The 14,698-nt window shown below is 50.8% G+C and overlaps 1 protein-coding gene across 1 annotated transcript in view; it reads left to right on the forward strand.

The window, feature by feature from the left end:
* The window catches only part of ADAMTS7 (ADAM metallopeptidase with thrombospondin type 1 motif 7), a 52,280-nt gene extending 45,377 nt beyond the window's left edge, over positions 1–6,903 (forward strand). Inside the window, exon 24 of the mRNA XM_049812888.1 lies at positions 5,060–6,903. Within this exon, the coding sequence (XP_049668845.1) occupies positions 5,060–5,232 (173 nt within the window). The 3' untranslated portion in view covers positions 5,233–6,903. The remainder of the gene's footprint in view (positions 1–5,059) is intronic.
* The last annotated feature ends 7,795 nt before the right edge of the window (positions 6,904–14,698 follow it).

The raw sequence follows: 14,698 nt of genomic DNA on the forward strand, positions 1-14,698 counted from the left end.
GGATTTAAGTTTTAGAAAGTGTAAATCGCAATGGACCTCAGCGACACTGAGGGCTCCCGGGCTCCAAGCCTCCGATAATGGGAGGCAAAGCCTAATCCCAACAACAAAAGATTAACCCTTACTTAACTTCTTTGAAAACTCTCCAGAATACATCAAAGGCATATTTTTCCATGCAGAAGACCGACCTTCGGCAGAGAGGATATGGGCCTTGGCCTTGAAGGGCTAAAAACAGAGAAAGCAAGGACAAAAATTAAGAAATGGTGCTTTACCCGTGGCTGGAAGAACAACTGTGCTCAGCCACGGCAGTCATGCTCTGAGGGTCCTGCCTGGCGTTTGTTTCCCTCAGTCCTGAAAGAGAGGAGGGCTCAGGGCTGCTGGCAAGCATCCTTACTCTGCCTAATCTTCACGTTAAAAAAAAGGCAAAAGAAGCAAAGACTCCGTAGATGTGACATGACTGTTTGCCCAAGCTCGACTGTTCCTTGCAGGGTTGGCTGTGGGAAGCTCTGGATTCAGCGTGTTTAAAGCAGTTTTGGATTTTGGCAAGGAAGGCAGGGTCACGTTCAGCGACTCATTTCGGCAGAGTTAGCTTTTTCTCCCCCTCCCTGCACTCAGGAGAAGGAAGGGGAAGACAACACAGAGTGTGGGGAGAGTCCCGGCTCTGCCGCAGCTCTTTGGAAATGAAAATTTCTCTCTGTCAGATCCAAGGACTCTAAAAAAATGGATAATCCCCCTCAACCTTATACAGAGCACTAGCGTTTTCCTCCCCCTGGTCTGTAATCCCCAGGCTGGATGCTCAGGGAGTGTCAATGGGAGCTCCGTGACAGTGCTGAGTGAGGTGTGCCGGGAGCAGCAGGGCTGGCACCTGAAAACCAGTGGGGTTTTTGTGCTTTTCTCCCATTTTTCCAAGCTGTAGCCGTATCAGTGGTTGCCTGTGCAGGCAAACCTGGCAGCTGAGCATACGTCGCATGCATGCTGACCGGTGGCCGCAGCTCTAGTGCTGCCTGCAATGAAATGTGCTGCCTTCGCCAGTGCTCATTCCCAGGGAGGGCACCGTGGGCCCCGGAGCAGGAGCCTGGGATAATACTTGTTCAATTCGGCACTGGCTCTGAGAGCATCCCAAAGGCCAGAGGTCAGCAGCTTAATTCTCTGGTTTTGCTAGCTCAGCTCTAAACTCAACCTTTCCTTGTTTTTACAAAACCTGTTCCAGGAAGTTTATTTTTCCCGAGCATAAAAGTAAATGCTTAGGTCTGTATGGTAGAAGCTTAAATGAAATTTAAAGCGACTTCTACGCCAACTTAAAAAAACAACCAAAAAAAAGTGGGGGTTTTCAGTTTCTAATGTGCTGACTTAGCCTGGATTTTAAAAGCCCTGCTTTAAGCTATTTCTTTAGACTAAAATTTGGCATAGACTTGAACACTGGAGCGTATGTTCAAATGAAGTGTTAGGATTATATGAAAAAGAATAGTTAATAGAAAAAAATAACAGTAAAAGGATTAAATGAAAATTGGGTCAATTCTGTAGGGACCCTCTCTGAAGAGCTGACAAATTAAGTGCTTATTACAGCTTCCCTTGCCCAAGACCAATTCCAGGGAGGAATCACGAGCTCAGCCAAGATTTTTCAGACCTGAGCTTGACCCCACACATATCCACGCTGAGACGCTACATCAGACCAAAACAGCCCGATCTGGAAAAACGATGAGCACTGAACAACTCCCATTGACTTCATTTTATTAAAATGCTTTGGAAACCCAGAGTCCTGCTGCGGGGTCTCATGTAAGGTCAGCGTAGTTGCAGCAACGCCTCCAGCCAAGGGTGGTGGCTCTTCTCCACCCTCCGCGAAGCCCATCCTGGTTGTTATTCCGCAGTAGGCTCATACCTTTGCAGATAACATGGTGTACAAAAAGAAATAACTCCTGGCAGGAGGCGTATGGGCTTATGTGTACGGCTCTGGGTAGTGCAGGTACAGGAATTTCCTACTAGCGCCCAGGGTGTTGACCTGTGGGAAAGGGATCAGAAAACAGCTAAACCATCACCTCTGGTCCTGGAAAGCAACCTTCCAGCGAGAGGCTCCAGAAGCCTAGCCTTTACAGCTCTTTCAAGGGAAGACAGGAGGCAACTTGATTGTGATCCGTAAATAGCTTTCTAGGAAGACTGTTGCGATAAGCAGAGGGCTTGTGAACAGAAACAAGCCCAGCAAGGCACAGCGGCAGTGTGCTAAAAATACCGAGGCACTTGGCAGGGGTTTGCCTCAGCACAGCATCCCCCCAGGAGCATCGCCCCGGGACTGCAGTGCCAACCGTCCGAAATGCCGGTGACGTTCCCATCCGTCCATGCAGCATTTTTAACTAAGTTCTTCTAAACAATGTGGAGTTTTTACTGCTGTTACACTTGTTCGGTGCAATGCAGTGATTAATTAACCCCCCTGGAGCACACCAGCCCCTGTCCGTGCCTGCTGGGAGCTGTCGCTGTGTCCTCCATCTCTCCTACTCAATATCGCTTCCAAACCCAGCAACTTGAAACACCACAAATTCATAAAACCCGTGGGAATTACAGGTTGGGCAGGTGGGGGTTACCCAGCGGTTGTGCCCCAGTGAAGAGTAAATGATTACCGAATCCTGCACGAGGGGAGAGATGGCTGAGATGGGTGTGCCAAGCCGGAACTGGGCACCAGTGCTTTTTAAGGCACAGCTCAGCTGGTGCACCCTGGTATCATTGTCACCAGCCGTAGGGGACAGGATGGGGCAGTTCTCCAGGCTGACATGCCCTCAGGCTTTTCTCCCCAGAGGTGTTTTGGGATCCCTGCTTGAGGCATCCCAGTCCTGCAGCACATGCAAACGGGAATACATATATTTGTGTGCGTGAATGTCCCCGTGTGAAAGGGCTCTGGGGGTTCAGGGGATGCCGTGCCAGAGCCACAGGGATGCTCCTCGGGAATACCATCCATGAGACCCCGATGGAGCATTGCAGGAGCAAAGGCTTCCATTTTCCTGACCAGCTCTGGTGCTCTTGTGCAGCATGGCTGCTCTCATGGCAGGTCTGGGGATGTGTGCTGCTCCCGGCCCAGACCTCTCTGGGCTTCACAGCAATTCCTTGTCTACTCTGCTCAACCAGCAGGAAAACTCTGCGTTATCCCCCAGCACCCAGGGGGTTGGACCAAACCCCCAGCCCCCGAGCGTGATGTGTGGCTGGGATCCGGCGCTCAGTCACAGTCTGTCGGCAGCTGTTGGATCCGACACTGCTGGCCGGCAGCAGCTTCTGTGTTAAATGGTTTCTTCAGGGCACAGAGGTGCTATTGCTGGGCAGAAAGAGCTGTTGCTCAAGAGGAAGAGAGGAGGTACCTCTACTGAAATAGAAAATGAATTTTAGACCAGTATAGTGACCTTCTTGCTGATGGGCTGGGGCCAGGGGGGTGAGAGCTGTTATTGAAATCCCAAACGAGGGGAAAAGTCTCTGCTCTGCATCTGCTGAGTCCTTTGCATTAACTGCTGCGGGTCGGCTCGTCCCTGTGAGAATCGGGGCAGCAGCCTTTCCCTGAGCAAAGCCTTCTGTTCGCAGAGGGGAAGCGGCAAGGGGCAGTGGTCAGTGAGAGCTCGCCTGGCTCAGTCCCAGTGTTTCCCCAGCAGAAAAGTGTCCTGAGAAAGAGAAAAACCCATTTTCTTGCCCTGATCTGCATCTGCTCAGCATGGCCCTGGGCAGAGGGTGCCTGGGGAGAGGCAGTGAGGGGGAACCATGGGGTGCTGGCTCCAGGTGTCTGCCCCACGGAGCATCAACTCTGCCCTTCTTCAGAGAAGAGCTGTCATTTGTTTTAATCGTTTGTACAGAAGGTAAAATTAGACAGAGCTGATATAATTTCAACAAGTCTTATACAACTGGGTGAGATGCTGGAGGCTCAAGGCGATGCATGTTTGTTTTGATATAAAGTAGAAAAGGAAGAAATTAAAAATTAAAGCAACCCAACTATATATTCTTATAAGCAATGCATATTTGGTGATGGGTCTCTGCCGCCCTAACTGAGCTGAGACGCAGCCTATTTGAGCCCGGTCTGGCTGGCAACGGAGCTGGGAGCTGCTGGGGCTGATTTCTGCAGCCTCTGCTGATGGCACAGGGGAGGGCTGACCCCTTCTCACCACATCCTGCACCATCCCACGGGATGCGCGGCACCATGGTTTGCACGGCGCCATGGTTTGCATGTGGTGGTAGGCGTGAGGGTGTTTTGGGGTGGTGGGATGTCCTGCCTTATTGCACCCCAAGGGCAAGGTCTCTTTGGGGCAGCGCTCGCATCTCCCCGTGCTGTGAACCCGAGCGCTGGACCAAATGTCCCGACGTGGCGCTCCCGGCCCTGGAGAGGGATTTGTGATTTCCAGACTGTTTGCAGAGAGGAAACAGTTTCTGCAAACAGTTTGCTCAGCCTGCGGGTGACTCAGCTGGGACAGCTGGGCTGCGACCCATGGCCACCACAGCCGCTGCGGCAGCTGGCCCGGGCGCTGCCCCCGCAGCGGGGCTGGGTGCTGCCCCCCCAGCAGGGCTGGGTGCTGGCACTGGAGCAGCGGTTCCCAGACAAAGCCCATCCTTGAAGCAGTGACGATGTTGTTTTGAGGTTTGCAAGACACCTGCAGGAAACAAACCAGATGATGCGGGTTCTCGAAATAATCTAAACACAATGCAAATTAAAATGAATTATCGCCTTTCTGCTGCCTTCTGTTGGCATTGCAGGGAAGGTCTGGGGGCTGGGAGGAGATATCATTGCAGGGAGGTTTGTCGCCTCTCCCAGGCCTCCAGCATGGACCCTCCTCCCCGGGGAGCGAGCCTGGGCTCAACCCCGCTCCCCCATATGGTTTCTCTACCCTGGGCAGATGCTGCGGAACTGTAGACAACAGCAGAGGTGTTATTTCTGCTGGCAATTAGAAATAGCGAGGATGCTTGGTACCCAGGTGAGGGTGGGCTCTGCATTCGCTGAGGTCTCTCTTTGTCTCTGCCAACTGCACGCCAATTTTCACAACAAACGCCTGATAACCGCACCGGCAATAACGCTGTCCTTGCCCTCTCGCCTTCCCTCCAGGCTTCGTCTGCGAGCGTGACCGCTTGACATTCGGCTTCTGCCAGACCCTGCGGGTCCTGGGAAGGTGCCACCTCCCGACGGTCCACCTCCAGTGCTGCCGAACCTGCCGCCAGCACCAGCACCGCGCAGCACCCGACCGGGACCGCGGGGACGAGCGGGCCTCCAGGAGGTGACAGGACCGTCCCCGAGGGCAAGAAGTGCCAGGACCCACGGCGGCTCCCAGAGCAGCGTGGCGACGGCGGAGGAGGGAGCTGGGTCACAGCCAGGACTTGCGGCTCTGCCTCATCCCACGGCAGCGCCGGACGGTGCTGCCCGCAAGCTGTGCGGTGCTCTTTCAAAACACGGGGAAGGCTTGATTTCTTTTATTTGTGCTACACTATAACGGTGCTCAAACCATCGGTCTGAAAAATAAGGTCTGGCGTGGGCTGGGTGTGCAGGTCCCACTGGTCCCGCGGGAGATGCCGGGGCAGCTGGGACCCTCCGTCAGGGTCACGCTGCCGCTGGGCGACCGGTGGGGAAACATTTTGGGAAAGGGAAACCGAAAGCAGCGATGATTCGGGGGAGACCTCTCAGAAATGCTTATGGTGCTATCATTTGACATTTTCAGCCTCTTGATGGTGTTGGCAGGCCAGCACAAAACTCTTGACCTTTATTATTATTTTTATATATATGAAGTGAGCATCTAGCATTCCACCAGTACAGCCGACCATTTGGGTTAGGTTTTTTTTTCCTTAAGGAACTTGAAGCTGGCAACCCATTTCTGTAATTTTCATTAAAATGTTTATGCACTGAAGCTAAATAGCCATAATTTGAGAAGTGGAGTCAGGGCAGCGGGATAAAGTATCGACTTTAGTTACCCCCACGAGTCCAGGGCTCACGGTGTGTGCGAAGACTCCATACCCTCATCTTCCCGCTGCTGGCTTTGTGTGCCAAAGCCATTGCCTGTATCACTCTGGAGCAGAGGGGATGGTCAGGGACACCAAGGCACAAGTGAAATGACACATTGGTTTTGGAGTCCAACAGCACATTCACTTGCATGTATTTGTGAAGGAGAGGGAAAGCTGCTCTGGCCCCAGTGGTGAGCAGTGCATCCTCTTCGCTGCATCCTTCCTCGTGAGCAGCAAAAAGTACTTACTCACCTGGGTTTCTGTATGCCGTTATGGCGTAGCAGTTTAATGTTTGGTTAAGGTGTTTTTCTGTGTTCTTACAAGCTAAAAACCTTTTTTCCTGCTTATATAGATTCTACTCTGTTAAGCTTAGCTGATTCTTTTAACTAGAATATCCAATATTGTACAAGGAGCAGCACTTCGCTGGCACAGCCCTTACGACCTGGTCCGGGGGGGTGTCGTGTGTTAATCCCTCCCTGTCTTAGGGAGGATTTGCTGTTAGGTCGGTCCCCGGTGGAAGGTCAGGAGCATTTCAGTAGAAATTCCCTTCCGTATGACTCTTCAGGCTATGGAGGACACCCCAAAACTGGGAGACCATGAAGGCAATCCTACCTGCGTTGAACAAAGAAGGGTTCAAGCACAGCATCACCCACGCCATGCGTGCAATGCGGTTGCACAGCCCAGGGTGCGTTTGTTTTTCCCCTGTGCTGTCAGGAACAGCATTCAGTCCTATAACAGGGGAAATTCCTGTGTGTAATTTGTATGTAAAACAGAAGCCATGACTTCACCATTTGCGTTTTATTCCTTTCCAACGTGGTGTAATTTTTTATGTTTCAAGAGCCTGTGTTCAGTCCTGTTTTCCTTCTCACCGGCACCATCTGTCCCATGCTTCTGTCGTGCTCCCAGGTTTTGCTAAGGGATAGCAACTGAATGTGTTGGGGTTTAATGGCTATAGCTCATGAGTGTGTTAAATTAAACAGTTACTGAAGAAAATTGGTTGGGTTTCATATTTTCTCTTCCCCTTGGGAAATATTGAGGGATTTTTCACTGAAAATGCAGTTAAGTGGAGACAGTTTAGGTACTGGCAACAGCGGGGGTGTGATCACTCTCTTAGCTGCAGCAAAAGGGGGCAATCAGTTTGCATCTGAAAATCATTTAAGGCTGCTGTGTGCAACTGGGATTTGTGTGATTAAAATGTGAGCTGGGTTGATGGGTAACTACTGGCAGCCCACTGGTGACTCACAGATCAAAAGGCACCAGCCTCTACCTTCAGCCGCTGCAAATCCATTCATTTCAGCGGTAACCTGACCTGGTGAGCCTCTCCTGCAGTACCTGTCCGTGCGCAGGGTCACATCCATGGCCGGGACGAGGTCACAGGATAATTCCTCCCACAGGACACCTGGACAAACCCATTGCACCATCTGGGCATCGGTGTCAGGAACGCCGGAGAAGCGATTGCAGCCGAGGGGAGTACTGTAACAGCAGCTGCTGTTTCATAAATGCTTCAGCCTGGCCAAACATAAACCTTTGGGAATACGTTGATGAAACGGGCCCTAAATCAAAGGCACTGAGCTTCTGCGAGAGCTCTGTGCGCCGTGTGGCAAGCAGAGTTTCTTGTTAGCCCGGCACCCTCGAGTGGGGCCGGTGCCTGGGCGTCCCCAGCCGGCACAGCCGTGGCTGCTGGTTCACGGCCAGAGCACGATCCCCACCAGCACCTTCATGTCCCTGCAGCCCTGACCAGCATGGGTCTCAGTGGCACAGGGAACCGCAGCAGCCAGGGAAAAACTTGCTGTTTCAACCCTGAAACATTTCTGTTTCAAGAAGGGCCAACCCCAATGTGTCTGAAGCCTCGGGGTTTGCAGAGCAGAGTGGGTGCCCCAGCTCTGTGTTGACACAGCACAGTGTCCATCTGGGAAGGGCTGAGCAGAGCCAGTTCCCTGGTGCTCAGACTGGGAGCAGCAGGAATTCACGTAAACCAAAAGCATAGCCAGCCAGCCCCTCAGCCCAATGGCTCCCAAACTGCAGAGGTTTCTGGTGGGTGCTGAGGCTAGAGGAGTTTGCATTGCAGTGTGGGAATCTCTAGTAGAAGCGCATTTCGTCTGACTTTTAGCCACATAATAAGCCAGGCCTCCTACAAGCACATAAACCGCATTATAAGTAATAACCACATCTTGCCTAAATACCTGCAGTATTTTCCTTCAATGAGACACCTACAGCTTGCAAAATGGGCTGCAACTGTAAATGGAAAACTCTCCAGAACTGGTGCAGTTCCGACTCCCTGGCCCTGCCATCACTAGCTCTTACACGTCTGACGGCAGAATCTGCTTTAAGTCACAGGGACGCAGGAGCACATGCATGCAGAGCTCCTCTCCTCCTCTCGCAGCAAAGCCAGACCTTTCCCAGGAGCAGATCTGGATATTTACTTGCTTGGCTTTGTTAGTATCTGTGTTTTCACTTGCTCCTTGTAACCAAGGAACTAACTAGAAATGCCTTTTTTCCTTTTTTAAAGACGCTTTTATTAACGTGTTGACACAAGAATGATGTTATTCAGAAAAAACTGCTGCAGTGATGTGCAAAGGAAAGCAGGAAAGCAATTATGAATCAAAAGATGTTTGAAATAGAAAGATGCTTTTCCCGGGGGTATCTAAGGATGGTTTGCCAGGAAAGCAAGTTTATCCTTTTTGCTAGGTTAATTAGAGCAGACTATGAAAGAGAAAAGCGAGAATATGTCAGCCCCCCATCACAGAGGTCCCCGAGCTCCATGGCTGGCACCCTTTAGCCAGGCCCTGGCAGAGCAGAAGGAAGCCCACCAGTGTCGGCGTTCCTGCCGGTGATGCACCACTCATACCGAGAACACATATGTGTTTGACTGGAGACCCCAGCAGAGCCTTCCCCTCCGAGCATCCCAAAGAGCTGTGGCTATGAACAGCGCACACAGAAGAAAAGCCCTAAATCATGCTTTTCATTAGAGATACAGGATGCATGGTGACCAGGATGCATTCACTTTGTCATTCTAAGATACTTTTGGTTCATTACTTCAGAAAGACCCCATTGAAGACCAGTGCTGCAGAACTTGCATGCTTCATTTGGCACACAGTAAAGGGGGGGATTCCCACTCATTGTGAACCGTAGCAATGGGGGGGGTCAAAGTCTTTCCGACCTTTGGCCGCTCGGTTTTACTTGGCCCATTTGAAAAACATTTAGTTTCTCTGCTAAGCTGTCGGAAGCTACAGGGAAATGTGTTCTTGCAGCCTGGTCGCCTCCCAGCACTAGCTGGACATCTGCACTGGTTAACTGGAGCTGAGAGCTGTTTTTAAGGCAGGAATGTACATTTATACAAATCTAGGCAAGTTTAATTACAACAGCAACTGATACCAGAGCTATGTCTCCTCTTTCAGATGAGTTGTTCTTAAAATTTGGTACCATTCAAGGCTTTTTTTGGGTGCGTGGCATAGACCGTGCCTTCCTCAGCAAGCAGCTCAGGCTGACGGAGACCTGCTGGCCCCTGTCTCTGCACATACACGTATATAGGTACATATATATACACATATATAAGTATATATTCAGCGAGAGCCCTTGGTGGCACTGCTAGGATGGCAAATTGGGAACATGCATGGTGTTTCACAAGGTGAGCTCACGGCTCAGCTTGAGCAGCTGGAGGGTCCCTGGGCTCCACTTGCCGCAGCGCTGGAGGGGGTGACCAGGGGCTGCAGCCAAAAAAAGGAGAAATCACAGGGACGTTGAGGATGGAGGAAGAAACTAATGACTTTGGGCAACGTTGTGACACAGCTGCTGTTTGTCCCACACTCAGGGGTTTACTAGCCCCAGTCTGAGAGTCGTCATGATGATTTGTCAGTAGGAATATTTCCTTTTATTTGATAAAAGACAGACATATTTATATGTTCAAGAACATATTCAAGAAAGTAAGTGGCTGAACCAGCTCCCTGTGAGCCAAATCTTTGGTAAATGTCTGACTGCGCTGCGGTTTGAAAACAACTGTCCCTTCCCATTCAAATGGCCTCATCCCCAGAGACTTTGGAAGGGAGAGGCAGGAGGGAGCTGGACGGATTCTGCTCCCCCCAGCAGACATGGGGTTTTGGCCAAAAGTTGTGAAGCTCTATTTTAAAATGGTTCCCGCAGCACTGGCAAATCTCAGGTGTGGATACTACAGGGATCCAGAGCTCAAGGGCGCTGTCAGTGCTCAAGGAAGATCTGAGAGCATCCCTCCACAGGGATCTCCAGGCTGGCTGTTGATCCCAGGGCATCTGCCTTCTGTGCTACTTTAAAAACCAAACCCCAAGTGTTTCAGCAGGTCTTGAAGGAGGGAAGAGCTGAGGGGAAGTGGAAGACAAAATTCTGAGTAAAGGAAAAAGATAAAACTCAACACAACCCAAATATAGAAAGTTAAAACCTGAAAAGTTTGTATTGTTGCAAATAGAGCTTCACAATGACTAGGAACTGCCTTTCCAAAAATTTCCTAAGAGGTGCCACTCAGCTTCTAGCTTTCAGATTTATCCACTCCACCTGTCCCCAAAGAAATCCAATGCCCAAGCTGCCTTGGAAGTCCGGTGGAGTTGCTTTAGTAAACAAATGCAGCCGTGATCCTTCCAAGCCTCCTTCGCCCACTCCTTTCCCCGTGCCCCCAGACCTCCCTCCTGACCCCAGTCCCCCCGTAAGCCCAGCACCAAACTCTGACAGACACCCCTAAGTAGTTTTTTCCTATATTTTCCACAGAGGAAATAGAACAAACAAAATGTTTTTAAAAGAGGATTTCAGCTAAGTTTCCTGAAATCTATTGTAATCGCCAGATGGTAGTTACCAAACAGGGAAAGAATTGCTCACAGGTTGCACTTGCTGGTTTTTGGACCAGCACAAGATAAATCCATAGAAGGTGGATTTGGAACAAGGGAAAACCCTCACATTGTGCAGGCTTCATTCTTGAGAAATTGCTGATGAAGTTAATTTAAAAAATAATTTGATTCTGGAGCCAATCAACCCTAAAGTGCAGGTTTTAATTTTGCTAGAATGTGGTTTGGTAGCTGGAGGCTGTTTGAGCAGCTCTGGATGTACAGGGGCTATACGGGTGGCTTGGACCAAACCAGAAAACAATTTAAGTTTAGTGCAAACACAGGGTGAACTCACCCCCTTAGGCAGGCCACCTGCTCCTTCAGAGTAACATTTAAACCTGGTCAGTTGACTATTTTCATTACAGAAATATTGACTTAAATGAAAGAACTTTCCTCCCAGATTTTGCTGTTTTCCAGCCTGCAACTGCAGCTCCTGTTCAAGCTGTCCTGACATACATGAAACTGAACTTCCAAAGGACTTTGCCTGGTTTTTTTCAGGACCAATTGTAAATATAAAACCTCCCTGAAATATTTTCTGTTTCTCTGTAGGCTTTCAGTTTGTGCTTTCATTTATAAACCTCTGATTTTGCTACAGGTCACCCATGCAAACCTTTGACATCAAGATGCCAGTCAAGGCTGCCCATGCTCAGGGTTCCCACCTCTGTCCAGAATCTTTAATAGCCTCTTCTCACCCCCATCCTTATCAGAGGTAGGATTAAATCACCCATCTCTGCACTGTGTCTGTCGAGGCAGCTGGATCCAGCCCAGTTTCTGGAAACAGGTGTCAGGCGTGATTTAAGAAAAAATTTTGCAAGGTGTGAGAGCTCCCTTTTAGTGGGCAACAAACAACGTGGGAAAGAACTGGGCTACGATCCAGTGCAAAATTTGTGAAGAAGGCTCCTGACTATAAAAGGAGACCAAGGCTGGTGGTGTTAAACCAGGGGAAGAGGAAAGAAGGGTGGTTAAACCAGGGGAAGAGGAAAGAAGGGTGGTCAGACAGAACACTCCGCCCTGCAGCTGCAAAGTCTGCGTCGTTACTTGCTCCAGGGTTTGGGCAAGGCTTGTCCCCATGTGGTGATGGTGGGACAGGAGAGATTTGGAAAGGTAATGCCAAGCAGAACTATTAGATGTAACTAAAATAACTTTCTAAAAGGTGAGCCCAAGGTCTTGTCTGTCAGCACAGCTTAATCAAAGGAAGCAGCTCGCAGATGTTCATCATTGGAAACTTGAGCTCAGCCAGCTCCCCTGGGGAGGATTCCCCATGTGAGGGAAGACCTGGAAAACCAAATGAGACATGGACCTGCTGAAGCTGGGGACATGCCAGCAAGCCTGGTGGCTTCAGCCTGGGCAGCGGGGAGAGGCTATGGGGGCACAGCAGGCGCTCAGCACTGGCATCGGCATTGCCAATGATGGGAAGAGGTTTGGGGCACTCCCCAGCCCCGCAGCCAGTGCTGGGCTGCAATTGCCTGAGGATTGGGTAGGGCTGTCCTGCAGGGTTTCTTTTCCCAGGGGAAAAGAAGAAAAGGGAACATTTTAAACAGCCACCTCGGATGGGGGACGGGGAGATGGGTGACTAGGAGATGGGTGACCGGGAGATGGGTGACAGGCAGCAGCATCCTAGTAAGCAGCAGAAGGATGGTGTTCGCAAACACTTTGAGACCCCTCCTGGTCGCAGCGTTGCAGGAGAACCTGCACAAGCAAGGCGTTGGGGCAGTAACCGGTAGCTTGCGTTTTGCTGTTGCTTCTATTTATTCATTGGGATCTCCTGAAAGCCTCTCTGAGAGGAGCCAGAGGCTTTTGGCTTTGGATTAGAAATCAGACTTTGTGCCTCCCCTGGTCACCTCCAGACATTTCCAGAGCTGGAGACAGGAAGGAACTGAGAGCTCGTTAATTGGGAAGCAGCAGGCATTTTATGGAGGAGGTTGTTTGTGTCCCTTATTAACAATAACACTTAAAACACTTCCGCATCTCAAGAAGCAGTTGGGTCACCCTGTCAGAGCACCTGTGTTTTGCAGGCTCTCAAATCTTACCCAAGTGCTTCTGTCCAGACCAGATGATCTCAGCTGGAGTATTTTAATCCCCAAAGAGCCAGAGGGGTCATCAGACCTTCATCAGCTGCAATGACCAGTGAGGGATGTGGTCCTGCTGGTGACCTGAGCACACAAGGACGCAGCAAAGTCCAGACGGACCAGGAATAGCTCACAACACCCGTCCGTGCCTCTTCAGCTAAGTATAAGAGATGTTTTTATTTTCTCTTGTTCTTAAAACCTCTAGCTCTTGTGCTACACAAAGGTTTCACAAGCACAGCCTCAAGAGTCAGAAAAGCAAAGGCAGGACAGCAAGAAAAGGATTTGAAGAATTTAGCTGTTTTATCTTTTTGTGGCTTTTATATGGCAGCTGGTCACTGTCAGCTGCTCAGGGTGGGGAGCTTAGGCAGGGGAAGAGCCATCGTCCGACCGCTTTGGGGTGCTGAACCCCAGCAAGTGCTCCAGTAGGTCATGGCCATCCCGGCGCTGCCCATTGCAGGCAGTGGGCAGGCAGAGGGACATTCCCAGTGGGAAGTAAAGCAGCAGAGAACAGGAGGAAGAAAGCAAGGGGAGAGAAATAAGCCGCCTCGTTCCTTGGCCGCATAGCTGGTACCAACGTATGGCATGCTTTGCTCACCCAGATCAAACAATTTTGTTGAGAAATTAAATAAAGCTGTTTCGCATGTGTGTTGAAAGCGGGGAGAAAGAGAGGGAGGACCCGTACAGCCCAAGTCAGTGGCTGGATTAGCTCTTGACCTGCATTTGTGCTTTAAGGAAAGCTCAGCATGACTGGAGGTAAATATTTAGAAATATCTATATGCTAAAAATAGCTCTGCCTCTATATGCAACTGTTCTGTTGCCATCTGTAGTGACTACTAGTTACACCTCCATGTAAAGTTTTTGCAAACAAGCCCCATGATGCATTTATACAGCCCTGCTGCCATCAAAGCAGGGCAAGACCTCCCGGGTGTAAGCAGTAAGAGAGGAAGCACACAGTCCCTTTACCTCATGGCTTACACCTCGCTTGCAAGGACTTACAGCCCAGTGATCTGGGACTGAAAACATGATTTCAAGTCTGCTGTGCCCTGCCTGGAAAAACAGAAGCTGCTATAAATCCCTTTGCACGCAACGGGAGCTTGGCAAAAGGGCAAAAGGACAATGCTGGCTTGTTCTGGAGGAACTGGAGGTGGGGAATGGCCAGCCTCCGGGCTTACGCTGCGGTTTGAGGCTGTGCTGGGCAAGGCAGAGCCATGGGGCAGGAGCTAAACCTGGGCTGTGGGAAGCTCCCCTCCTGCCAGGTGGGTGATCTGACTGGGATGAAGGTGCCGCACTAGGGATGAAGGTGCCACATGAGAGATGAAGGTGCTGCACTAACATCCCCCCGGCTGAGTTCCCCACGGCTCCATGCGTTGCGGGGGGCTGCTGTGCTCTGCTTCCTTTCACAGCCCTGCAGATGTTTCCCAGATTCCTCCTGAGCCTCTGGCAGAGGTTTAACCCCAGGTGCCTGCACTCCTGCCGTGAAACGTGGCTCCCCTGTGATGACCATGAGCGGGGAGAGCCGAAACCCTACAGAAACCATTGCAGCTCAGACGAGGCACTGCCAGCGTTGGCTCCTCTGCTTCCCAGCTAGTCCACAGCTTCTCCAACAAACACTTCGACTGCTCTCCAACCACGAGACACTAGCCTGGTGCCAGATTGCTGCCCGGGACCTGGGCAGCCTGGCTGGGGACTCTGGAGAGCGTGCCGACTGAGATGAGCAGCTTTTTAAAGGGTGCCCAGGTGTGGACCCGGGCCCAGGGAGCGCATGGCAGGGATGCTTCGCACCCAGCAGGTGACAGTTACTGGTTGTAATATCGATCTGTGGCTTGCTGGTGCCCT

The sequence above is a fragment of the Accipiter gentilis genome, chromosome 10 (assembly GCF_929443795.1).
Source record: "Accipiter gentilis chromosome 10, bAccGen1.1, whole genome shotgun sequence".
Lineage (NCBI taxonomy): Eukaryota > Metazoa > Chordata > Aves > Accipitriformes > Accipitridae > Astur > Astur gentilis.